This window comes from Anser brachyrhynchus (assembly GCF_964034855.1).
Source record: "Anser brachyrhynchus genome assembly, chromosome: 1".
In the NCBI taxonomy this organism is placed as follows: Eukaryota; Metazoa; Chordata; class Aves; order Anseriformes; family Anatidae; genus Anser; species Anser brachyrhynchus.
The window spans coordinates 73,255,327-73,282,050 of NC_137694.1; the positions used below are offsets into that span (position 1 = coordinate 73,255,327).

At 38.3% G+C, this 26,724-nt stretch overlaps 1 protein-coding gene and 1 long non-coding RNA gene across 10 annotated transcripts in view; one reads left to right on the forward strand and one right to left on the reverse strand.

Moving 5' to 3' along the window:
- The window catches only part of SMC1B (structural maintenance of chromosomes 1B), a 39,204-nt gene that overhangs the window by 430 nt on the left and 12,050 nt on the right, over window positions 1-26,724 (forward strand). For 5 of the 9 annotated variants that reach the window (XM_080555896.1, XM_080555899.1, XM_080555898.1 and 2 more), the window contains exons 2-16: window positions 1,431-1,619; window positions 2,179-2,291; window positions 3,418-3,621; window positions 3,968-4,206; window positions 4,591-4,849; window positions 6,249-6,389; window positions 7,816-7,898; window positions 8,914-9,121; window positions 12,137-12,322; window positions 17,384-17,563; window positions 18,587-18,733; window positions 19,346-19,483; window positions 19,981-20,097; window positions 23,919-24,025; window positions 25,665-25,806. In XM_080555896.1, the coding sequence (XP_080412022.1) occupies window positions 1,431-1,619; window positions 2,179-2,291; window positions 3,418-3,621; window positions 3,968-4,206; window positions 4,591-4,849; window positions 6,249-6,389; window positions 7,816-7,898; window positions 8,914-9,121; window positions 12,137-12,322; window positions 17,384-17,563; window positions 18,587-18,733; window positions 19,346-19,483; window positions 19,981-20,097; window positions 23,919-24,025; window positions 25,665-25,806 (2,453 nt within the window). Of the gene's footprint in view, window positions 1-1,430; window positions 1,620-2,178; window positions 2,292-3,417; window positions 3,622-3,967; window positions 4,207-4,590; window positions 4,850-6,248; window positions 6,390-7,815; window positions 7,899-8,913; window positions 9,122-12,136; window positions 12,323-17,383; window positions 17,564-18,586; window positions 18,734-19,345; window positions 19,484-19,980; window positions 20,098-23,918; window positions 24,026-25,664; window positions 25,807-26,724 lie in introns of those variants that run through there. The other 4 variants (XM_080555900.1, XM_080555901.1, XM_080555903.1 and 1 more) reach the window with 4 other exon arrangements.
- LOC308178111 lies at window positions 23,767-25,259 on the reverse strand. Its single transcript, XR_013939593.1, has 3 exons — window positions 24,933-25,259; window positions 24,263-24,337; window positions 23,767-23,944 (listed from the first exon to the last, which is right to left on the reverse strand). It is a non-coding gene; the product is annotated as an uncharacterized lncRNA (long non-coding RNA).

Sequence of the window (26,724 nt, forward strand, 5' to 3'; positions counted from 1 at the left end):
GAGTTGCAAGGTTTGGCACGGGGCAAGTAAACCTCGTGGGCCTGCTTCAAATTTCTTTACATACACCTTCTGGAAGCTTCTGAGCTGCCATTGCTTCTTTAATTGGAGGGGTGGATTTCTGGTTTTCTCCATTTTTTTCCTGAAGTAAAGGTGTCTTTAATGCTTAGGGTTGTAAAGGGTAGTAATGCAAAGCCGCTTCTTGGTTTGAATATGTAGTCTTTGCCTTATGAGTAAACACTTCTGGAGGGGAGAGAGCAGCCCTTTGGGATGGCAGCTACTTTGGTTGTGGTATTTTAGTCCACAGGAGCCTTTTCTTGTAGATGTGACTCAGCGTCGTTACGCACTGGGTGGTGGAACTTTTTAAAATTTGATTTGCTTCTGCTGAAAGTTCCATTTGAAAAATGGGATTTAATCTTTTATTTGACTGAGAGCAATGTGATACGCAGGGCAAGATGTCCTAATGAAGAACCACAAAGATGGGAATAAGTTTTGATCTTAGTTCCCCAGTCTATTAGTGATTTAGTTTATGATTGATCTTTTAGATCCTGATGTTCCTTTTCTTTTAATTGGAGTGTGTTCCATGAATGTAAATAGCTAGCTATTTTCAGTTAATTTTATTATCATATCCTGAATCATCCTATCCCATCCCCACTCTTAAATATTTGCAAGTCTCAAAACTGTGCGTATTTTTTTTGTTTGCCTTGTTTGAGGTAAATTTAAGTAAATTTTATAGATGAGTCAGGAAAAAATAATGGGAAAGTTGTGTGATACATGAATTACATTTTATTTCTTCTATTTTCACTCTAATATTCTTCCCTTTCTGATACTCTGGTAAATGAGTCAAATTATTGCTAAAGTAGCAAGGTTGAGGACAGAAACTAATTAAACTGTCAATAAAAATGATCAATACTAAAGGAAAAGGATTCAATTAAGAGATTTCTTTTTTAGTCTAAGGAGTATTTTCAGAAAACTTCATTGTTGCGGTGAATGGATCTGGGAAAGTACTTGTGTTCTCCAGAACACCACTGTCCTAGGGCAAAGGCTATAATTATGTGAAAGAGTCCTTAAGCAGCAAAACTCTCTGACAGTATTATATAAAGGAAACTGTGAGGATTATGATGCTGCTAGTTCAGTTTAATGACCTCTAGAAATGCCTGTGTAAAATTGGTTCTACTGGTTCTAGCAGGCTGGACATAAATGAGTTTAGTTGTGATTTTTATTACAGATAGGCTTATCTGCTGCCAGTATATTACATCTTAGGAATGTATTTCTTTATTCTGTATAATGTTTTTTCCTCAATGGAATGCAGAATTAGAATTAATAAAGACTTGTGTATCTACATTTATTTTTTTAAGTTAATTGTTAATCAAATCTCTAATTTCTGCCATGTTAAACTCATTTATGTATATATATATTTTTTTTTTCTTTAGGAAAATCTAACATAATGGATGCTGTTAGTTTTGTGATGTGTGAAAAGATATCTAACTTGCGAGTTAAAAGTGTTCGAGAACTTATTCATGGAGCACATGTTGGAAAACCAGTTTCTTCTACAGCAAGCGTAAAGATAGTATATTGTGAAGAAGACGGGGAAGAAAAAACATTTTCAAGAGTTATCCGTGGTACGTAGTAGATTCTTTTGGAGGTACATTCTGTACCTGACTGATAAATAAAAAAATGGAGACCAAGAATTTTAACTTTGAATTTCAAATGCCTAATACTCTTTCATGTTTGGTTAAATTGAGCCCGTGAGTCTTGAAATACTTCTTAGTCCATCAGCAGCATCTTGATAGCATTGAAAAAGTGCATGGAAAAAACATAGTAAGGGCAAAGTTAAAAATTAACCAAACCATGAATACATGTGCTTTGCTCTGTACTTTTGATCTGTAGATTTTCATTAGGAATATGTATATGGTGTAGAAACTCCATGGTCTAGAAACTGGAGTGTGATGCCTTGCTGGAAGTACAAGCCCTTAAGCATCTATTACCCGTTTGTAAGCATGCAGCTAGAATTTTAATACAGAAGAGTGAAGTTACTGAAATGACTAACGAAATAGTTGAAATTCACTTTCTTCTTTGAGGAAGTTGCTCAGTTAGGGGGAAATATAAGCGGAATAATTTTACCTGTGTGTTTTGTGTTATAGCCATTTTATAGTGATTATTTCTTCTTTCCTCCTTTAGATAGTTGTTCTGAATTTATTTTCAATGATAAAACAGTCACCCGATCTACTTACGTGTCTGAGCTTGAAAAAATAGGCATACTTGTCAAAGCTAGGAATTGTCTTATTTTTCAGGTGAGCATTTAAGGTATCTTGTAAAACAAGTTTCTGAGATTATTTTATATCTGTAACAGTTATCTATTCACTAGTCAAGCTCGTTTTCTAATTTGATAGACTTGGTTTAAATCCAATAAACTTTATCCTGATCTCATTTAAGAATTGTAAGACTGTGAAATGTAAATTATGGATTTTTATGTACATGAGTGTATTACTAAGAAAGTATTTTGGAAGAAATTCAGGACTTGGATTCTTCAAAATCTAAGAATATGTGGGTCTTTAGTTTTAAATGTTTGTTTTATTAATTTAGAATTTAGTGCTAGAAAAAGATTATCACATAAGGAAGTGATATGAAAGTTTATAAGTATGTTAAGATTTAGGGATTGAAAATGCTATTGATTTATTGCTTCAGAAGTATTTAGTGATACAGGTAAGAAATGTCACGTGCTTATGATGAATATATTTCATGGGATTGTCTTCCTCATATTTACAGAACTATGAATGTAAAATTCCAAAGGAAGAACTATTTTTTTCCCTTTTATAGAAACAGTAGGTATAGATTCTTCTTGTGATAATACTTTCTATGGTGAGGGCATTTGCCCACCAATAAAAAAAAATAAGTAAATCATACAGTTTACTGAAATTCCTTCAGGTCAGCAAAGATTTGAGTAGCTAATGTATGGATAAAAATTGTGCACCCATTAACTTTGGAAGTTACAGAATTTTCTAGTGCACTGACTTCAGCTGTTAAGCTTTTGAAACTGTTTTTACTTGAAATCTTTCTTGTTAGCTTATTTTTCATTAAAATTACTTTCAGTTCCTTTAAAGAGACTAATGAGATTTAATTTTGTCTTTCTGATACTGCTCACTGATTTGTTTAGGTAGATTTTGTTTGAAGGTGTTTTTCCCTGTCAGCTTCTGGTATTATAAAATTATGTAATCAGATGAGGTGGCTAGGTCATAGTCCTTTTGTTTCTGTACTTTTCTTTGGGTTTGAATCTAAAAGTACATACTTATAATTATGCTAACCATTGAAGTATCAGGAGATAAATCATCATATACTTGCAGAGAAGAAATTCACATTATACAGCATAATAATCTGCAGGTTGTTTGGTTATTTGTTCGTTTTTCGATTTTGTTGTAGGGAACAGTAGAATTGATTGCAATGAAGAAGCCAAAGGAAAGAGCTCAACTTTTTGAACAAATCAGTAATTCATGGCAATATGCTGAGGAATATGAAAGAAAAAAGAAAAAAATGGAGCAAGCAGAAGAGGATGCACACTTTAATTATAACAAGAAAAAAAGTGTTGCAGCAGAACGCAAACAAGCAAAGATGGAAAAAGAGGAGGTAACTCAAATTTCCTACTTTTTTGTGCGTAACTTTGCATCATTTAGGAATTTAGATATGTCTTTTAAAATGCACTTTATTCATACAGTATTTTTTCAGTATGCAATAATATATGTATTTTTCTGTACTTGCAAGTATATTCTTATAAAAACTTGATAATTTAAAGGGTAGATTTGCCAGGATAATTAACTTAAGGGTTGACTTAGGTATCTGAGTTTTGATTAGTGCACGTTACTGGAGTTATAGCTGTTGGTATGTCAGCCGATACCACTTTGGACTTGAAATTAGACTCCTAGTTATTTTAAAATCTTGTTTTGAACTAAAAATAAAATCTTAATGTTGGTAGGCAGATCATTACCAGATGCTCATCAAGGAAATACATGAAAACAGGATACAGCTACAGCTTTTCCAGCTTTATCACAATGAAAAAAACATTGACTTTCTGAAAAAAAGTTTGGATGAAAAGAATATGGAGGCTAGTATCAAGAAAGATTCCCTTGCTACAGCAGAAGATGAATTTAGAGCCAAGAAAAAAGTGCTTGGTGTACTAAATAGAGACCAACAGCACATGGAAGGAGAAATTAAGTAAGTTTTCCAATCAAGTTCTCTGATAGTTAAAGCATAGTCTTTAAGGGAATTGCTTGGAAGGCAGGCATTTCCTGCTGAAGCAGGTAGTGTGGTATCCCCATGCAATTATGGAAGTCAGTTCGTAGCAGTTAAAGTAATAACTATCTATTGGGCTCATACCGTCCTTCCCAATGTTTTCAGTAATTTCATTATAGAAATAGTTTAATGTGTTTGCCATGATATTTTAGACTGTTATACTTCTCTTCTTACACTTATATTTTCCATGGATATTAAAATAAATTAAAAAAAATAATAATCTGTGGGTATGTAGCCTTGCAGCTGGCAACCGTTGTTGGTTTGTATGTTTGTTTGAGGGGGTGGTTTTGTTTTTTGTTCCTTTAGGACTCTTCAAGTGTCACTGGTTCAGCATAGAGCCCTCTATATAAAAGCAAAAGAAAACACTTCCTACCAAATCAAGAAAGTAGAAATGTCTAAAAAATCTCTGAGGGACAAGGAGAAATACTGTGATAAGGAAAAGCAGAATATGAAAGACCTAGAGATAGAACTGTATGAAACGGAGAAGGCGTGGAGAGAATTTGAGAAGAAAACTAAAGAGGAGATACTGCAGAGAGCAGCAGATATTGAGCTGAGAGAAAGTCAGGTGAATTGGGAGAACAAAGCCAAAGTATTGTTTACTAGTGAAGTCTGAAATCCACACTGATAAATCTGTGATTTCTAATGCTCTTGCTGTTGAGTTCAAGCAAAAACAAGATTTTAGCTTTTATTCAGGGACTCTTTAATCAGATAAATAGAAATGATGCTGCAGCCTTTTGGGGTAGTGGGCTGTCTCCTTTCTGGGAGAAGGGGAAAAAACAGGCAGATTTCCCAGAAGTTCCAAGCAGGGAACAGTTCTAGGAAATAAATCTAAATTTTAGAAACATACTGTTCTGAGATTAGACGTGGTACACATCTCAGGGTGTGTAGTCCATCTTCTAAGAAATATGAGAAGGTATTTTATTGGAAGAAGCAATGAATTTCAAGTGAACAAGGAATTGAGAAGAGTTTGATGGAAACTTTCAGAAGGGTTGTAGGCAGGGACTTGCCTCTGTGGGTTAGGGTTATAGCTGCATGTAATTATCTATAGTTAGGTTATTTTATCTGTTTGGGGTTGGTTGGTTGGCGTTGCTGTTTATCTTTCTTCATGGAAATCCAGAAAGTACAGTATGGGAGGGTAGGAGAGAAAATATTTTGTAGGGTCTTGGGCTGAGGGGATCCATTTTGAGAAATTAAGTATTGCTGAAATCTGTTTTCAGTTTGGGAAATGAAAACAAAAATGCAAACGATCATATTGTAATCCCATTTACTGTGGGTCAGAATCTAAAACTGAGATACTCACAAGTGAGCTTATTTCAAGTTTTAGAAGGAAAGTACTGTATCACTTCACAGTAAATTCACATTTTTAAAAAACTATCTTTGCAACTATTTGTTGACAAAACCCTTCTAAAACCAAGTACTAGCTTGTCTTCTCCGCTGTCTCTTCCTTAAAATATTTTCTGATCAATTAATGGAGAACCTGAGGGATTGCTTATTTAGCATGTGGATCTTCTTATTCTGCACTTTAGACACGCTTGTCAAATTAGTTGTAACTTTGCAGCATTACTTAAAGTGTTGTTTCATATGTTAACCTTTAGAAGTATATATTTGATAATGTAGAAATGTTGTAATAAGAATGGTGTTATAATAAATCTGCACAAATTTTGGACTGTGCAAAGACTTTTGTCTTAACATTCACTGTACAGTACTGTCAACTTAATAAACTTTCCTGGAAGACAAGAATTGTTTTAAGTTTAAATATTTGTTGTCCGTGGTCTGATTTAAGTTTAAGCTTTGTATTGAATCTTCCTTTAATATAATTGCTGATAATGGAATTAATAGCTGGAATGACTAAAAATTGTGTGGTTTTTGTAATTTTTTTATAAGGTAGGTAATTACTAACTGAGGATATAAAACCATGAGCCATCCTATTTTCAGTGGTGTGATTTTTTTTTTTATTTGCCCAGTTGGAGCACTATAAAGAGCTAAAGGAAATAGCAAGAAGGAAAGTGGCTACACTAACCCAGCAGCTAGAAAAACTTCGGTGGGAGCAAAAAGCGGATCAAGAAAGGATGAAACTTAATAGGAGAAAGAAAAAAGAAGTTGAGGTACTTGTATCAAGCTAGAATTACGTTTAAAGAGAAAAATGTTCTGTTTCTGTACCTGTGCCTCTGGTTTAAATGTCTATATAAATGTGTGAAGTGCTTTAATGCAAATCCTTAGCAAAGGCGATCGATTGTAAGTGTTCGTCTAGTTTTCATATTGCAACAAGTTTAGCAAAATGACTTGTATATTTGTTCAGAGAATAGTTGCATGGGCCCATGCTGAGGATTTGTTTTTGTGAACACTGGCTCTAGCATTTTACAGTTACTCAGAATTCAGAAAACTCAAAAATCCATCAGATGGGATGTTAGCATTTCTAGAGGTCCTTACATCTAATTGTTCTAAACGTAAATTTGCTTGTATAGAAAAGTCTACATTTTACATGATAGCTGTGAGGGTGTAAAGTCATTCTTGCCATAATATTTAAGTTAATGCTTGTACATCCGTTTGCTGTTGATAGGATGCTTTTTTCATTGAAGCACTAGGTACCAGAAGAAACTATTTACTAACTAAAAGTGAAATAAATTCCATTCCTTGTGCTTTTGAAACACCACAAATTCCATTTTAGTGTTGAAAAGGAGATAAGGGATGCTGAGAGGTCATAAAATGTATGTCTTACCATTCAGAGTTGGTATTACTCATCTGTATGTATATGAAATTCCATTTAAAATAAATTGGAACTTTGTGCGTTTCTATTTTTGCGTAACAATCCTCTTACCTCCTTTAAATATAGATATCAAAATATCATTAGTGTGCATTGCTAGAAAATGTTACGTCCTTAAAAGATAAAAAGGAGCAGAAGGAGACCAATAGATTTAAAATTAGAGATGATAGAGATACATAATGTGCTTTGAAACAAAACAATAGGTCACAAGGATTTTGGAAGTTAAAACTTAATAAAATGTGTAAGTATTTTTTTTTTCTTTCACTTCATGCAGTTTGTGTTTTTATTCAGTTTGAATAGTTGAAAAGGCTTGTTTCAATGTTGGTTTGGTTTTGCTAGTACAATGTTTTTGTTTTGGCTTGGAATGTCCATGTCAACTTTATTTGTCCTTCTTAGGAAAAAGCTTCTATTAATCTTCTGCAAAGCACCTTTTTTGCTTTAACACCTGTAATTTAGTAACACTCAGTGTAAAATTATTTCATTGATGGTGTCGTGATTCTTTGTGCTGAAGAGGCTTTCTCTGAACTATTGCCAAACATGAAAAATACAGTAATGTCCTCCACAAGGTAAAATTATTTTTGCTATTCACAGTGCAGTTTAATCTGCTATTGAAAAGAGATGCTGCTGCGTCGGCATGAAATGCTTACACGGAAGAAAAAACGCTTCTCAGTACTTGCTTGGAATTAAGAGCTTTATATATTGCTGCAAAAAAAAAATAATAAAAAAAATCATTTGGTTCTTAACACATTCTATTTGTGATTTCTTAGGAAAACATTAAACAGACTGTGGAACGGATAGGAGAGCATAAAAGACGAATGGAGAAGTTGGAAGAGTATACCAAGATATGCACGTATGTTTAAAAAAGTAAAAGCTAATTAGATTTCTTGTATGTTACGTATTTTCAAATTCTTCTGCTGTGGTATTAATATTTCTGTAACTTTAGCTGTCAAATTAAGTAGGAAATATGATGACACCATATGTTGTTTGAAACGTTACTATAATCGCTTCTAATTTCTTGTATGTGTGCAAATTATATCACTACATGTAGGGTTTGGGGCTATTAGTGTACAAATTCTGAGAGAAGAGAATAGGGCAGTGTTGTAGTTGTGCTGCTCTAGAAACAAGTTAATATTGACACAATTAGGAGCACAGCTCAGTTCTCGTTCTCTTTGTTTTCTACCTGATTTTCACTCTTTGTGAAATAAAGTACATAAGCCCTACATTGAGCAACCTGATCTAGCTTTGATGTTAGCCCTGTTTTCTGCAGGAGGTCAGAATAGATACCTTCAGAGATTTCTTCCCAACCTGTCTTCTTATGCATCTTATTGTTCTTATTATTCTTAATACAATAGAACAAAAAGAACATATATTGTTCTTAATATTCTTAATTATTCTTATTGTGCACTTTGGCTTAGCAGTGCTGTGTGTGCACTGAACAAAGTTCTGCTCCGGACAGAGCAGCAAACCCATTGCGAGTGTGATGCAAAATTATTCTAGTTAAGTAGTGTGTAGTGGAGTTTAGAAAAGCCTTAATGACTTTGCAAGGGCATGAAGTGAATCACAGATTTGAATGAGAATTTTCAGTCCTTCATAGTTTTACGATATCAGACCTTTTATTAATGGTTATTATTAATTTAATAATGGGATTTCATATTACAGTCATAAATTCACACGAACTCAATTTGGAAACCTTGGCAATAGCTTGTGCTATAGAATGCAACTCAGTAAGTGACTTCTTACAGATTCTAAAAGACTTTAATGATTGTTTTGTAGTCTGTGGCCACAGAATGATTTTAATTTCATAAGCCAAAAGCTTGTATAAATGAAACAGTAAATTGCTTTCCTCTCTTTGCTTTGGTTCAAAGTGAGTCATTGGCAGAGAAAAAACACCAGAAAGAAACGCTTACTAAGGAAATAGAAAATTCAACAATACGAATGGCTGAAGTGAATGAAGAATTGAACAAAATAGTTGGTGAACTGCAAAATGCCAAGATTGATTACCACGAAGGAAAACGTCTGCAAATGAGAGCAGAGATCCTGGAAAGTCTCAGAAGACTGTATCCAGATTCTGTGGTAATTGAATGACCTCACTTAAATGCCTTATTTCATAATTCAGAACTGAGAGTTCTGCTTTAGACTGTGTAAGCAGTTAGAGTTAAAGTGGACTCTGTTGTATGTTATGTTAAGCTTCAGGCCTGCTTAAGTGCACGTGGCAAAATAGTACTACTGAAAGAATAGTAGCATTTGCTGTCATTATTTTTCACAGATTCCAGTAACAGACTACTACTTGCATCAAGAAAAAAAAGTTTTGATCGCTTGTGTGCTTTTTATGGAGTGCGATTTATTCTTTTTTTTCCTATTCTAAACTGTAATTGTCTATACTAAAACTTGCTTACTTTGAACAAATGAATGGGAAGATCAGCTGTAAGCGCATTTATCCCAGGAAGAATACTCCAGGTGCATTTGTTCCCATTTTTTTCCCAAATTGTTCCCAATACTCCAGACTTCTGTTCCCAAATGGTTTGTCTTTGCTTATCAAATACCATGCTTTACTTAAATCACCCACCAATAATGTCAGTGTTTTGTGTATTAATTCTGAGTTATCGCAAGATCTCAAGATATTTACCAAAATTGATAGAATAATTATCTTTAAAAGTACCTATAGAAGTGGTGTAGACATACCTCGTAAAACATTCAGACACTGTAAACAACTCCAAGTAAGAACTCCTTTAATAAATCTAATCAACTGAAGTTGCTCCCTGAGTATACCTTAGTATAGTCAGTCCTTTTTGGTATGCATACTCATTTGAGATTAACAAGCTGGGAATTCCATTTTGAAAAAAAATATATTTAGAAGTTGACATCTCTGCTTCCTAGTGCAGCCATAAGAACATAAGTATTTTATTTTTTTCTCAGTTATGCTCTGCTTCTTTGTCTTTGACAGAACCTCAGCATGTGGCAAGTGTCTGATGCTTCAGATTTTTATAATACATGCTCACAAGATGTTCAAAAAGAATCAGAATGATTGCATATCTCCTTTTGCTTTCTCTTTGCACTGTATCCCTATATGACAAGAATTGGACCATACTGGTGATACCTTGCTGGCCTAGGGGAGAGCTGGTGTCCTGGGTGTTCTCTGTCATTTTCCTTCAGGAGCTGCAGACTTAAAGAGTACTCACCAATGCAATGGCTTTGGAAATAAAAAGTGGATAACTTAAAACAACAGCATATGAGGCAGCAGAGTTGTTTTGAGCTGCTTCCTCTGATGTATTAATTCTAGATTACTGAACGCAGTCCAAATTAAAGTCTCAGGATGAAAGGTCATGACAGGTTTCATCTGATAGTCCACCAAGTCCTCAGTCAGAACTAGAGGAAATTTTGGTGTTGGTCTTTTGGATTTCATAGGAAAAAAAAAAATTGGAAATGCCTTACTGCTTCAAAACGTTTAGTTCTTAAATCCGTGTTAAAGTTTCTGTTCTGGAAATAGTTTTTTAATGGTCTGTGAACATTCCAGGTACTGGAATAGCCACCCAGCAATCTGAGTCCTGCTGTGTAAATGCCACGTGGCACTTCTCATAGTTTTGTCTGATTAACATAGAGAATTTTGCAGCTTACTACAGTTTTTACAATTTAATTTTCAGAATGTCATTCCTACACTGGTAGTTCTGATTGGCAAGGTTACTGTTTTTACAGATTGTTAGGCTGCCATTATTTATTCCCATAGAAGTCTGGCATTACACCTGGACTCAAATGCCTCTGTATAGTTTCAAGTGTCTGAAACATCACATGTCCGAGTTGCAGACAGAAACATCCAAGTTGATGAAACTGCAAGGAAAACGAGGAAACTAAACAAATACGTTTATGGTGTTGGGTGTTATCCTTGCAATTATTCTTTTTGTTTCAGAAAATTGAAAGGAGTTACCAGGAGGAGGGTAAAAGAGCAGATCATAGTAGGCTACAATTTGATCTGCTGTAACTTACGTTACTTATACTATGGCATCAGATAATGCTGTGGATGACCTATCACATACAGCTCCTTACCAGTCTTCCTGTTCTCATTTGCTGATAGGCATAAAATCATGGAAATGCAGGAGAAGACCAGTAGCTGTATGTGAACAAGCAGGAAAATTGTTCTTCAATAAAATTAGAGATTATAATGTTCAGAATGTGCATTAGTGAGTGGCTTTAATTTTTCAGGGAAAGTTCAACTGTAACTAAAATTACAGGAACAGAACTAAAGATCTTTAGGGAACATACACAGCAGAGAACTGAAGTTCTTGTAGTTGAGAGTTCTCATGGGTGGGAACAGCTGTTGAAAGAGAGCAAAAGTGAGTGTATTGCAGAACTTAATAGTTAGAATTTGTAACTGGTTTTTGGTGGTAAGTGGCTGTTTATTGCATCACAGTGATTATCTGATCATACTTCTTTTAATATGTTTTGATCTGTGGCAAATAATCTGGTTATTGTTATTTAGATTTACTGTCATTCTGTGGAGTTAGTATGCACTTGGAATTAATTTTGTCTCTGGAGGTGATACCTCAATATAAGGCAAAAAAGGCTTAATTATTTGGACAACTCAGTACAAGAAAAGCGGTTTTGACTCTTTTTCATGCTACTAATATAAGCAGTTACTTCTTTTTTGAGTTGAAACTGCAGTAGGCAGTTTAGTCTTTCTTGCTGTCATTTTCCAGTTAGCCGTTCTATTTATTTAGGATCTTAACAGTCAAAGATCTTACTGTATTAGGCACTTTCATTCCAGCCACAAAAGATGCTTAGCCAATTTTACTATTGTCGCTCTGTTGTACTTCTAAAAGTACATGCTAAAGATGGCAAGTAATGCAATAAGATGTATGTAACTGTCACCTTAGGGGAAGAAATTAAACGTCTTCAGATTTTGAAGTCATACTTTGCCATTTGGACTGATGACTACTACAATTATTATTTTTCTGACATACAGCAGTTGTAAAAGAATGCAGCTGTTAAACATGTAACACTTTCCTCTTGCTACTTCTGCATACTTCTTGTATGCAGAAATGTTACTAGATATCTAAAGTTACATTTTTATTTCTCCATATTTTTTATGTTCAGTTTGGAAGACTGCTTGACTTGTGCCACCCTATTCATAAAAAATACCAGCTTGCTGTTACCAAAGTGTTCAGCAAATATATGACTGCTATTGTTGTTGCCACGGAAAAAACAGCAAGAGATTGCATTCGGTTCCTAAAACAAGAACGAGCTGAACCCGAAACTTTTCTTGCTTTGGATTACCTTGATGTAAGTACATTTTTCTTTTTCCTGTCATCAGCAACTTAATACACTTGTAAATCTTGATACTGTCTCCTTTAAGACAACTAAAACAGGCTTAAGTGCTACAGCAAAGCAAACATGGTTTGAGAACGACTGTAAAGCTCAAAACATTACATGCTCTTGTTGAGATTCAGACCCTTCTTCTGTCTGTATATTTAGATGTTTTATGCCTTTGGAAATAGTATCACCGACCAGTTGAGGTTGGAACGGACCTCTGCAGGTGTTCTTGTCACAGAATCACAGAACCGTCTAGGTTGGAAGAGACCTCCAAGATCACCTAGTCCAACCTCTGACCTAACACTAACAGGTCCTCCACTAAACCATATCACTAAGTTCTACATCTAAACGTCTTTTAAAGACCTCCGGGGATGGTGACTCAACCACTTCCCTGGGCAGCCTATTCCAATGTCTAACAACCCTTTTGGTAAAGAAGTTCTTCCTAATATCCAACCTAAACCTCCCCTGGCGCAACTTTAGCCCATTCCTACTCATCCTGTCACCAGGCACGTGGGAGAACAGACCAACCCCCACCTCGCTACAGCCTCCTTTAAGGTACCTGTAGAGAGCGATAAGGTCGCCCCTGAGCCTCCTCTTCTCCAGGCTGAACAATCCCAGCTCCCTCAGCTGCTCCCCATAAGACTTGTTCTCCAGACCCCTCACCAGCTTCATTGCCCTTCTCTGGACTCACTTGAGCACCTCCCTGTCCTTCTTGTAGTGAGGGGCCCAGAACTGAACACAGTACTCGAGGTGTGGCCTCACCAGAGCCGAGTACAGGGGGACAATCACTTCCCTAGCCCTGCTGGCCACACTGCTTCTTATACAAGCCAGGATGCTGTTGGCCTTCTTGGCCACCTGAGCACACTGCTGGCTCATATTCAGCTGACTATCAACCAGTACTCCCAGGTCCTTCTCTGCCAGGCAGCTTTCCAGCCACTCATCTCCCAGCCTGTAGCTCTGCTTGGGGTTGTTGTGCCCCAGGTGCAGGACCTGGCACTTGGCCTTGTTGAACTTCATACAGTTGGCCTCAGCCCATTGGTCCAGCCTATCCAGATCCTCCTGCAGAGCCTTCCTTCCCTCGAGCAGATCGACACACGCATCTAACTTGGTGTCGTCTGCAAACTTACTGAGGGTGCACTCAATCCCCTCATCCAGATCATCGATAAAGATATTAAAGAGAACTGGCCACAGTACTGAGCCCTGAGGGACTCCACTAATGACCGGCCTCCAACTGGATTTAACTCCATTTACCATGACTCTTTGGGCCTGGCTATCCAGCCAGTTTTTAACCTAACGAAGTGTACGCCAGTCCAAGCCCCGAGCAGCCAGTTTCTTGAGGAGAATGTTGTGGGAAATGGTATCAAAAGCCTTACTGAAGTCAAGGTAGACCACATCCACAGCCTTTCCCTCATCCACTAAGCGTATCACTTTGTCATAGAAGGAGATCAGGTTTGTCAAGCAGGACCTGCCTTTCATAAACCCATGCTGACTGGGCCTGATCGCCTGCTTGCCCTGCAAGTGCTCTGCGATGACACTCAAGATAATCTGCTCCATGAACTTCCCTGGCACTGAGGTCAGACTAACAGGCCTATAGTTCCCCGGGGTCTACACTCCAGCCCTTCTTGTAGATGGGTGTCACATTTGCTAGCTGCCAGTCGACTGGGACCTCCCCTGATAGCCAGGACTGCTGATAAATGACGGAAAGCTGCTTGGCCAACTCCTCCGCCAGTTCTCTCAGTACCCTCAGGTGGATCCCATCCGGCCCCATCGACTTGCGTACATCTAAGTGGTGTAGCAGGTCGCCAACCATTTCCTCGTGGATTGTGAGGGCCACATTCTGCTCCCCATCCCCTTCCACCAGCTCAGGGTACTGGGTATCCAGAGAACAACTGGTCTTGCCACTAAAGACTGAGGCAAAGAAGGCATTAAGCACCTCAGCCTTTTCCTCGTCTCTCATCACTAAGTTTTCCCCCGCATCCAGTAAAGGATGGAGATTCTCCTTAGTCCTCCTTTTTGTGCTGATGTATTTGTAAAAACACTTTTTGTTATCTTTAATGACAGTAGCCAGATTGAGCTCCAGATGAGCTTTGGCCTTTCTAATTTTGTCCCTGCGCAGCCTCGCAACATCCTTATAGTCCTCCTGAGTGGCACGCCTTCTTCTCCAAAGATTATAAACCCTCTTTTTTTCTCTGAAGCTCAAGCCACAACTCTCTGTTCAGCCAGGCCAGTCTTCTTCTGTGCCAGCTCGTCTTTGGGGACGTGGGGACAGACCACTCCTGAGCCATTAAGATTTCCTTCTTGAGGAGTTCCCAGCCTTCCTGGACTCCTCTGCCCTTCAGAACTGCCTCCCAAGGGACTCTGCCAACCAGTGTCCTGAACAGCTCAAAGTCAGCCCTCTGGAAGTCCGATACAGTGGTTTTACTGGTCCCCCTCCTGACTTCGCCAAGAATAGAGGACTCTACCATTTCGTGGTCACTCTGCCCAAGACAGCTCCCAACCACTACATCTCCCACCAGTCCATCACTGTTTGTGAACAACAGGTTGTTGTCCAACCACTCTGCCAAAGCAGGGCCATGTAGGGCACGTTGCCCAGGACTATGTGCAGACAGCTCTTGAATGCCTCCAAGGAGGGAGACTCCACAACCTCTCTGGGCAGCTTAGTCCATTGCTCTGTGACCCATAGCACAGAAAGGCTTCCTAATGTTCAGGTGAAACCTTCTGTGTTCCAGTTTGTGCCTGTTTCTTGTCCTGGCACTGGGCACCTCAGTGCAGAAACCTGCCTCTGTGTTTTTTGTACTGTCTCTTCAGGTATTTGTACATGCTGTTGAGATCCCCTTGAGCCTTCTCTTTTCCAGGCTAAACAGATCCACGTATCTCAGCCTTTCCTCACAGGAGAAATGTTCCAGTCCCTTTAATCATCTTAGCAGTCCTTTGCTGCACTCCAGTAGCTCCATGTCTTTCTTGTCCTGGGGAGACCAGGCCTGGACACAGTACTTCCCACAGCGCTGCTGAGGGGAGGAGAAGGATCATCTCCCTTGACCTGCTGGCCACAGTGCTGTCAGTTGAGTCTGGGATACCATTAGCCTTCTTTGTTGCAAAGGCACTTTGCTGGCTCATATTAAACTTGGTGTCTACCAGGACCCCATGGTCCTTTTCTGCTGGGCTGCTTTCCAGTTTGTCAGCCATCAGTGTGTCGTGGAGCATGGGGTTATTCCTCCCCAGGGGCAGGACTTAGCATTTCCCTTAGCTGAATGTCATGAAGATCTTCACTGCGTAGTTCTCCAGCCTGTCCAGCTCTGTCTGGGTGGCAGCATGACCCTCTGGTCTATCAGCCGCTCCTCCCAGTTCTGTGCCATTTGCAGACGTGCTGAGGGTGCACCCTGCCCCATTGTCCAGGTCATTAATGAAGATGTTCAGCGGGACTGGACCCAGTACTGACTCCTGGGATACATACCTTGTTACTGGCCTCCAGCTGGACTTCTGCCACGTTGAGCCTGGCAGTTCAGCCAGTTTTCAGGGCACCTCACTGAATGTTCATCCAGCTCATATGTCAACAGCTTGTCTGTGAGGATCGTGTCGAGGACAGGGTCAAAAGCCTTTACTGAAGTCCAGGCAGACCGTATCCACTGCTCTTCCCTCATCCACCAGACCAGTCGTTTCATTGTGGAGGGCTATCTGGTGAGTCTGTGCTGACTGCTCCTGGTTACTTTCTTGTTCATATGCCTGGAAATGGATGCCAGAATTAGTTGCTCCATCACCTTCCCAGGGCTGTAGATGAAGCTGTTTGGCCTGTAGTTTTGTGGGTCCTCCTTCTTGGCCCCTTTTGAAGATGAGAAAGATGTTTGTTCTCCTGCAGTCCTCAGGCATCTCTCCCAGTTACCATGATTGTTCAAACGTTATTGAAAGTGGCCTTGCAATTACATTAGCCAGTTCCCTCAGCTCTTGTGTATTCATCCCATCAGAGCCCATGGACTTCTGTATTTCTGGTTTGCTTTAGCATTCACTGACCTGATCTTTCACCAAGGGCACGTCTTCCTTGTTTTAGCCTTCCCCTGGTGTCTGGGACCTGGTGTTCCTGAAGGTTGGTCTTGCTAGTATAGACTGAGGTGAAGGAGGTCTTTTATCATACCTTTTGTCACCAGGTCCTCTGCCTCATTCAGCAGAAAGCATGTGTTTTTCCTCATCTTCCTTTTGTCATCTATGCACTTACAGAAGCTCCTCCTTTGGCATCCCTGGCCATATTCAATTCTGTTTAGAATTTGGCTTCCTTAACTGTAATTTGCGTGCTTGCACAGTGCCTCTGTTTTCCTACCAGGTCTTGCGTCCATGCTTCCATCTTCTGTATACTTCTTTTGTTTGTTTTTTGTTTTTCTTCCTTGTAGCCTTCCTGCCATTTTTACTTCCTGCATGTTGGTATAGACCTCTCCTGGAGGGAGGGGATCCTTGAAATTAACCAGCATTTGTGGGCCACTCTTCCATTCAAGGCCTTGTCCCATGGGACTCTTCCAAGCAGATCCTTAAAGGGACCAAAGTCTGCTCTCTTGACATCCAGTGTCATCATCTTGCTTTTTGCCCTACTCTCTCCTCTTAGGATCCTGAACTCTCCTATCGCAGGGTCACTGCAGTCAAGGTTGCCTTCATCCTTCACATCTCCAGCGAGCCTCTCCTTGTTGGTGAGTATGAGGTCCAGCAGAGCACCTCTCCTCACAGACTCCTCTGTCACTTGGGTGAGGAAGTTGTCAGTGATTTTCAGGAGCCTCCTACATTGCTTATGTCCTGCTGTGTTGTCTCTTGAGCAGACAGCTGCTTGGTTGAAGTCCCCCATGAGGACCAGGGCCTTGTTGAAAGTGAGGCTTTGCAGGTTTCGGGACTGTTTTGTACACAAAACGTGAAAAACAGATCTGTTTCTACTTTTGTAGGGACTGAGTGACCCATTCTTTTGATTTATACATCCTGTCCCCAGACCACTGAGATTCGGATATGGTTTGCTATTACAGCGTGAATTTTAAACACTGCATATTTGCTTTACAGGTTAAGCCAATTAATGAGAAGTTAAGAGAGATAAAAGGAGCTAAAATGCTGGTGGATGTTGTACAAACTCCATTTGCTCCACTGAAAAAAGTAATTCAGTTTGTGAGTGGGAATGGCTTGGTCTGTGAAACAGTTAAAGAAGCAAGACAAATAGCATTTGATGGACCAGTGAGGTTGAAAGTAAGAAGTTGAATTTTGTTCTATGTGTTGGGTATTTAATGCCATTTAAATATTTATTCTATAAACATCCTACAAAATACTGCAGATAAACATAAAATGATGCTGTGCTCTCTAGTCTATTCCCACAATAAACAAATAGCCAGGTATTTTACATGCTTGTATTTTTCTCTCTACAGTAGTACATTTAAATGATTTCGTAGGTAAAGGAGACAAATCAGAAAAGATTGTTAGTGTTCAGACTTATTTCTTGACATAGTCCTCTGTTGATGAAAGGAAAGATGAGGAAAAATAGATAATCCTGTTCTTAAAATAGTTGATTTTAAAAATACAAATATCTTGATAGCTTTTCTGTGAAGAAATGCTTTCAAAAATTATTTTAAAAATCTGACAGTTGCAGATATAGACTGTAGACAGATGAAACAGCTTCTCTGTCTCTTGCAGTTTTTTTTCTTTTTAGCCATATCTCTATTTCTGTCATTGTCTGTGGAGCACTTTTATACACTTACTAAAGCTTTTAAAAATCTTGGTTAGAACAGCTTTAAGTTGAAGGTGAGCATGGCATCTGGGTTGCTTGAAATTGAGATGACTTACAAAAAAAAAAAAAAAAAAACCACGTTCTTTACTAAGACTGAAGTTTTCTGTTTGTAAATGAGGTGTTCACTCTTCCAGCTGTAGAGTTTTCCTTCCATTATCACCTTGCTTGTTTTGCTCTACTGACCTCGCCACAACCTAAATTACTAACATACAGGAATTCTCCTATAAACTTCCTAAATACAAGGAAATCACAGGATTTCATTTCCTTTTCTGATCTGTTGTAATAATAACAAAATGTGACCCATGCCATAAACAGCAGGATTTTTTGTGGCTTAGTATATTTCATATTAGCGGGTTTGGAATACAGAGTCCAACAAGAATATGTTTGTCACTTGTTTAACTGCGATATTTTGATACACTAGTTCACAGTGTATTTTGGCTGCTTTGTGTTAAGAAATTATTTAGTTACTTACTAATTTTTACTTGCAGACAGTGGCGCTTGATGGAACTTTATTTTTGAAATCTGGAGTGATTTCTGGAGGATCAAGCGATTTAAGATTTAAAGCCAGATGTTGGGATGATAAAGAAATGAGCAAAATGAAAGAAAGAAGAGATAGCTTGATTAATGAATTAAAGGTAGGCCTCTTAAAGAGCACTTAACTGCAAAAGGCATAAAGTCTAATTTAATTTAAGAGTGGGAGAGATGAAGGTGATTCTCTAAACTTCCATAAGCAGTAAACAGGACATAATAATTGTTTATACTCTTCTAGTTTTTAGTAATGTACTGTGGGTCCCTGTCTTCAGCTGGTGGGTTGGTTCATGTACCACAGAGGTGGAGAACAAGGACAGTGTTGTTAATATATATTCCTTCAAGGAAAAAAACCTGCGGTTTAAAGTACCCTACAACTTGTAGCAAAAAAGTCAATACATTCTGCTAACATGAAAATATTTGCACAGACCAAAACGTGTCAATATAAAATAATTCTCCAAACCTCTAGTTATTGGAGGGGGAATGAGGGGTCAGGGCGGAGAGTAGCAATTTGCAAGTCTGTGCTTTCTTTTAAGAAATAAATCTATGTAAAATGACGCTTGAGTATGACCAATGCTATCAGCATTTACTTTGAACATGGCCATTGTCAGTGAGGCTAACCTTAAATAGTTAACAAACCTGAAAAACAAATAATTTCCAAATACATCGAATTTCATTTTAAATGCTTTTTCTCTTCTCCTATTGTAATATTTTTCTAGGACTTAATGAAGATCAAACGTAAGGAGACTGATTTGAAGCAGTTGCATGCTCAGTCTCATGGAACTCAGACGCGGCTTAAATATTCACAGAGTGAATTAGACCTTATTAAAAAGAAACATCTTGCTAATCTCTGCATGGTGTAGTACTAAGCCTTTATAATTTTCATGCTTAATCATTGTATTTTTGTGCATATCTTTATAAATTATAACTACCAGCAGTGAAGTATTACTTCCTAATATAGGTTTTTTACCTTAATTTGTTTTACATACAGCAGTTATGACTAAAGAATTACTAAAATATATATTTTTTAAATGACAAAATAATCTAAATGAGGCTTTTTCTAAATTAGTTTTTAAATTAATTTGAATTTCTGCTAAGTTTGGCCTATCATTTAGTAACTTTCCAATGTCTGGTTTAAGTCAACAGACACTTAAATGATACTTATGTAATTTGCTTCTCTACTGTAACTATTGCACGTAAATCAGCAACAAGTGTGAGTAAGTAGCATTTGAGAAGAAAATACTTAGTATTTTTAATCAGAAAAGTACAGTTCATCTGGATCAGAAAGGTGTTAGTTTCTAGGAAGCTGACCATCCTGTTAAGAAAAATTAGCATCTTTTTCCCTTCTATGTAGGAGAAATCAAAGCTGGAAAGTGAACTAGTAAATACTGAGTCTCAGCATGATATGATAAATGAAGGAGTACTACAGAGAGAATTAAAAATAGAAGAATTTCAGAAGAAAATCAATGAGGTAGGTCCTTCTGTCATAGTCAGCACAGTTTATGTTGTTATTCTACAGAAACTTCTTTCTGTACCAGGTGATATTAGAGCTTGGAAAACTAACTTTGTAACCTACTTTGTAGACTAGGTTTATAAATTACTCCAGTAATCATCCCACCTTTTCTACCTTTCTTACCAAGGTCACTGTGAACTGAAATGTACTTACTTTACATTTGGGTGTTAGTATGTATGAAGAAGCATAGCTTTGCAAATCAGTTTCATTAAAATCAAAATTCTGTGACTTATATGTGCCAAACACAAACCCAACCAAGGGACTGCATATACTTTGAATACTAGATGATGCTTTGCCTAATATATATGCTATAATTTCAGTTGATACAGGAGAAAATTAATTTTGAGTTTGAAGAATAGGGGTTTTCTTATTTTTCCTCTTCCTCCTCTGCTATTAAATATGATTTGCTCTTTGTAGTATTGAGCATGGACAGTCTATCAAATTTCACAGCTTTAAAGATGTACAGTACAAACTTCCAGTGTGGATCAAATCACAGAAAAATACTCCAGCTTTTTCATGTTTGAGGGTATAATCTCAAAAGTCTTATCTTACTTTTTCTGAGACTCCAATGTCTAAGTTTTTGGTAAGAAAATATTTACAGGATTTTTTCTTTTTAACGTGGAAAGATAATTACAGAGTGTGACTGCATGACTAAACCATAACCACCTTTTGCCATGAAGTGTTCCTGGCTCATATGGATCTGTGACAACATATACATACATGAAGCCCAATTTTAAACTCTCTGTATACCTATACACCCACAAGATTTACGGATCTCTTGGTAAATCAGCACTAAGCAGATGTCTGTAGAGGTGACTGCCCTTCTGAAAATCATTCTTTTTGCAGTCATGGCTGAACCCATTCAGTGTATACATGAAAACACACTATTGGTATCTCTTCTTCTGGAAAAGATGATCCACACTTCTGGAACCCAGAGACAGATTAAGCATGCACATGCCATCAGGAGTAGAGCTCTATCAGTTCTCTAGAGCTGAGAACAGATCTCAGTGCTGCTAGAATACTTTATTCTGGACTCTGCAGGTCTTGTGTCTAGGTGATGACATTACACCACTATATACTTGAAAAGCAAATAAAGAGCAACAGTGTAATCATTCCTTTTTTTTTTTTTTTCTTTGGAAAGTGACAAATATCTGTGTTTTCTGTTTTCTTTGATTACGCTGGGGGAATGAATAGAGTAGTTCAGTTGGAAGGGACCTACAGCGATGTAGTCCAATTGCCTGACCTCTTCAGAGCTAGCCAGAAGTTAAAGCCTAGTAATGGGGGCATTGTCCAGCCTCTTGAGCGCTGACAGGCATGGGGCATCAACCACTCCTCTTAAGAAGCCTATTCCAATGTTGGACCACCCTCAGAGTAAAGAATTTTTTCCTAATGCCCAGTCTGACCCTCCCCTGGCACAGCTTTGTGCTGTTCCCTCACATCCTGTCATCGGTGACCAGGAGCAGAGACCAGCACCTCCCTGTGCAGTCCCCTCCTCAGGGAGCTGCAGGGAGCAGGGACGTCGCCTCTCGGCTCCTTTTCTCCAGACTGGGCAACCCAGGTGTCCTCAGCCTCTCCTCACAGGACAAGCCTGCTAGCCCTCTTACCAGCTTTGTTGCCCTCCTCTGGATGCTTTCAAGGGCCTTAATGTCCTTTTCATATTGTGGAGCCCAGACTGCACGCAATATTCAAGATAAGGGTGCGCCAACGTTAATATAGCAGAAGAATCACCTCTTTTGATTGTCTAGCTGTGCTGTGTTTAATATACCCCAAAATGCAGTTTGCCCCATGGCTGCCAGGACACGCTGCTGCCTTATGCTGAGCCTGCTGCCAACCAGCACCCCCAGGTCCCTGTCTGCTGAGCTGCTCCCCAGCCACTCACCTCCCAGTCTGCGCCTGTGTCCAGGTGCAGCACCCGGCATTTACCCTTGGTGAACTTCACGCCAGTGATGATTGCCCAATGCCCCAATTTATCTAGAGCCCTCTGCAATGCCTGTTATTCCTCCAGGGATTTAACAGCATTGCATCTCCCAGTTTAGTATCATCAAACTTGCTGAGGATGCACTCAGCTTCTGCATCCAGATCATTAATAGAAGTGTTGATCAGGACTGACCCTAGATCTGAGCCTCAGGAAACGCTGCTGGTGACCAGCTGCCAGCCAGATGCAGCCCCAGTCACTACGATGCTTCGGGCTCTGGTGTTCAGCCTGTTCATCACCCAGCATAGTGGCTGAGTCAACAAATTCCTCGTTGCACTGATTTTTTTTCTTTGTTTCATTTTGTGGTTTTATTTGTTTTTTAAGACTGTTGTATGCCTAATGACTCTTGTTATTGAAGCCTACTCCTCCTCCCTTTTTATCAGCAACAGAAGTTCTTAAAGATGTTATGTGCTCTAACAGGTTAGATTTCCAGGCTGTCTTTTCTGTAGACAGTTCTGCCACCTCATAGCCTCAGCTCCCTCTCGTTCCCTTCAGATGGTCTCCAAAATAGTTTATGCTGATAGCTGACAAATTCAAAAGGTTGGTTATTGTGAAGAGATAGAAGACATTCAGTGAAGTGAATAGAATTAAAGCCCAATATAGTACCAAAAGGGGTTTCATACTGTGTTCTGCTAGAATTCAGGTAACAGCTCTGGTCTCTCTGAGAAATAAATAAGTTATTCTCTACTGCTTTCTGAAAGCCACCTTTGTCATAGGTCTTGCCAAACACTAAGGAATCTGGTACATCCTGCAGAAGAGTGTTGTTGCAGTTTAATCTGGAAAATTCACAGCCCTGCACCCTGATGCTTATGTTCCTCACACATATTCCTCACCACTATTAGGAGTTACATGAGGTGCATAGTACATTATATAGCTTAGACTGATAAGAATGGGTCAGAGGCTAGAAACTTTCTTGAATTAATCTATGACTGAAATTCTGCTTGTGGAGAAACCAAAACTACAGCGTATTGTCTTGGCTGTGTTACGGGCATGGGGGAGTGCAGATGTGTGTCATCAGCAGACACTGAGGAAGTCATTAGTGTTTGCACCATAGGAATCGCAAATCCAGGTAAATTTTCTTTTGCTTGTATTGGGGGAAAACAAACAAAAAAAACAATCTCCCCTCCCCCCCCCAAAAAAAAAAAAAACAAAACCAGGCTGCCTGTCAGTTTCCTGTGAATAATATTACTTGGTTAGATACAGCATTTGATATCTGGTTAAACAGGCCTACAGACCAAAACAATGTAAACAGTCGTTTTTTGGTCTGTAAAGTTGTCTTAAAATGTTGTTCAGTCCATTGCTTTTGTTAGTATGTACTGTATAATTAGGAAACAGGAGATTCTGTAGCAACTCTTTTGCTGTGGCTCTGCTTTAAACGGGATGTAGCAATTAATATTTATGGCTCGCTTGAAAGGATTAAAGTGAAGAAACGAACTACGTCGAGAAGCCTGTAGCTCATTAGTATCTTGTATACCATTTAGTTTTCTTTCCTTCAGGTGAGTGGGAACCACAGACAAAACTAAGGAAGTTGGTTATACTGTAATGACTTCGATTAACTTTATAATGACCAGGTGCTGTCAAGAAGAGCTTAGATGGGAGTTACATTTTGCAGATAATACACCTTCTATTGGGCATTTGTACTGAAGGTGTTATTTGAAAATGTCAAGTACAGATTCTTAGTTCCATTTGTTGTTTCCTTGAAGTGCCTTGAAAATCTAGTCTGTAGCATGAGATAATTATTTGTTTTCTTTCCTTGAGCTGCAAAACAGCATAAACATTGTGCTCCTTCTCTATTTATCCAAAGGCTGAAGATGCTGTTTTCAAGGAATTCTGTGAAGAAATTGGCATAGAAAATATACGTGTGTATGAACAAGAACACGTGAGACAGCAAGAGGAGATTGATAGAAGAAGGTTGTATTTGTAATTGAAATGTTAAAAAAAATATATATCAGATTGTGCACATCAATAAACAAGTAACTCCATCACAGGAAATACCCCAAAAGCCTATAAGACTGAAGGAGGTATATTACCATTGCAAGAATTAGCAGTGCCACTGCCATGGTTTGGGTTTATTAGACAGTTACAGCCAGAGATGTTTTGCAACAAAATTGAAGGTAAAATGTAGCATAGTTGCTAAGGCATAGTTACCTAAAATCCACATTGAGAAATGACAATTGACGATGATGTGAAGGCTTCGTCATGGTCATAAATCTTAAAGAAGAACTGGATGTAAAATGCAGTGATTCAGTATAGGAACGTACTTTTGAAGGAAAATGGCATCTTAATTTTCTTACAGGCAACTTTCAACTAGTATTCCACTCAAAGGTTGAATGTCACAGGATCACAAATTTGTATCTTAAGGAATGAGTATTAAAATGAAATGTCTGCTTGTGGAGCAGGCATTTTCTGGCAGATAACAATGCATTTCCTGACATACTTTATAGAAAGTACACTTTTTTTTAACATGATTACTGTGATGTCTAGTGCTGAACTCCATTTTTTTTTCAGCAGCATTTACAAAGAGACCCTCTGGCTGGCTTCCAGAAATTTGGCTAAATGTGCATCTTTGGCTAGAGTTGCAGTGAGATAGTGCAGTACGTTCTGTTGAAATTAAAAGCACCTGACAGAAGCGATTTGATTATTTATTTATGTTGGTGAGAACAGAAGTATGGTGATGTGTAGAAAGCTGTTAATATAATAATGGAAAGAGCAGCTTTTTGCATGGCTGTATGCTACCCTGCACATACGGCTTTGGTCTTGCTTGTGCCCTAACTTGCTATCATTAGTCCTGTAAGTCTGTGCTAGAGTGCATTCTTACCTTGGTCTAAAGAGCCTGAAGCTGGTGTTGTCAGCCCTTTTGCCTGAACAACAGATGCAGCACTGGCGGTATGTTATCCAGGAGCTTAAAGCTGAGAGACAGATAGTAACAGCTGAGAGGGAACCTTTCTGTGAGCAGCCACTTGGTTTTATTTCGTTCCTTTCTCACAGCAGAAAGTGAGGAAGCTTCTGCTGTTGTACCCCTATAAACAAATACAGGTCTCAATTAAGAGAGGATGAGCATGGCTGAAGATGGCCTAAAAAGCTCTGGTCTCATGTTACTTAATTACTACCTCCCAGCTGAGCTCTTTATAATCAGATACACGTGTGTGTCTGCTGATGAGGAGGCTAACTTGTAAGGCTGAGCAGGGAGTGCAGGCACTGGACGCAGCAGTAGGGTAGCTTTTGCCCAGCTCATCTCTCTATCGCTTATCTTCATCCCTTACACTGAGATACAGGAACCTTTAGCGTTAAATTTGATGTTGAATGTGACCATATTAGATCCTTATATTCTATTTGTGGAAAGATTACCACTGTATTTTTATAAATTCCAGTATATCTGCATGATTTGGTGTAGTGAAATCTATGTATGCAAATTTCTGTGATCCAGTAGAAGATTCAAAAAAATATGTATCTAAATAGTAGAAGTTGAAAATGTATCTTTTAATAATGTAAAATGACAGTTACTATCCTGGTTTGTAAGTGTTGGCTTGAAATACTGTACTTTCACTAGACTGGAGTTTGAAAATCAGAAGACACGACTAAATGTTCAGCTGGAATATAATCGTGATCATCTACAGAAATTAAAAGACACAGTCAGCAAGTTGAGGGAAACAATTCAAAAAGATGAATTGGAGATTACTGGGCTACTTAAGGTAATGCACATATATAATATATCCGGGGCTGAGAGGACAGAATGTGCCGAATTACAATTTTAAACATCACAAATTCTGTTGAGTAATTCTTCTAGTGCCTAATTTGGTCCTGACTTTGTAAGTTAAGAAACAAAAAAAATGCAGCTGCACGTTATTCTTTTAACCTTGGAATAGCCTGTCATATTAGAATATTTATTAATTATTTAAAATAAATTCACTAAAAATAAAATTGGGATTACTGTTTGTACAGGGTTGTGTTCAGTTTATATGAAATGGCAGCATATGACTACAGATAAAACTAATAGTATGTAGCTGAGACTCCAGCATATTTTATGATTAATAGTAAATAATGATGGTGCTTTGCATCTTTATGGTGCTTCACAAATACAAATAGGCATAAAATAATTTGGTATGAAAGCCAATTTAGATTTTTAATGAAAATAATATGCATGAACTCTTCTTTCATAGCATTTTTTGTTGTTTTTAATTACTTCAGCAAGATCACGTTGGTAATACGGAAAAAATATTCATAATTAATTTTCATAGTATTTTGCTTGTTAAATAAACTGTGCTTATGGTGCACTACAACAGTGCTTTGAATAAAGTAAAAAGTGCTCCAAAGTGTGTGTGTGTGGGGGAATGCATCATTTGACATACGCATTCTAGGAACTTTTAAAGAAACAAATAATACGCAAGAAGATACGTATTTCTGATACTGAGAAAAACAATAGACCGTGACTCAGTCATGCACAAAACGCTCTGACTTGATGGCCCATGCGTGCAATTCTGTGGAAATACATTAAGTTAAATTCTGAAGATACTTTGTTCTGATACTGTAATGGCAGAAGGTCTTGATCAAGTTGCCATAGTGCCGGATTCTTAAGCAGTATGTCTTCATGTATGTAACATTAGGTTTGC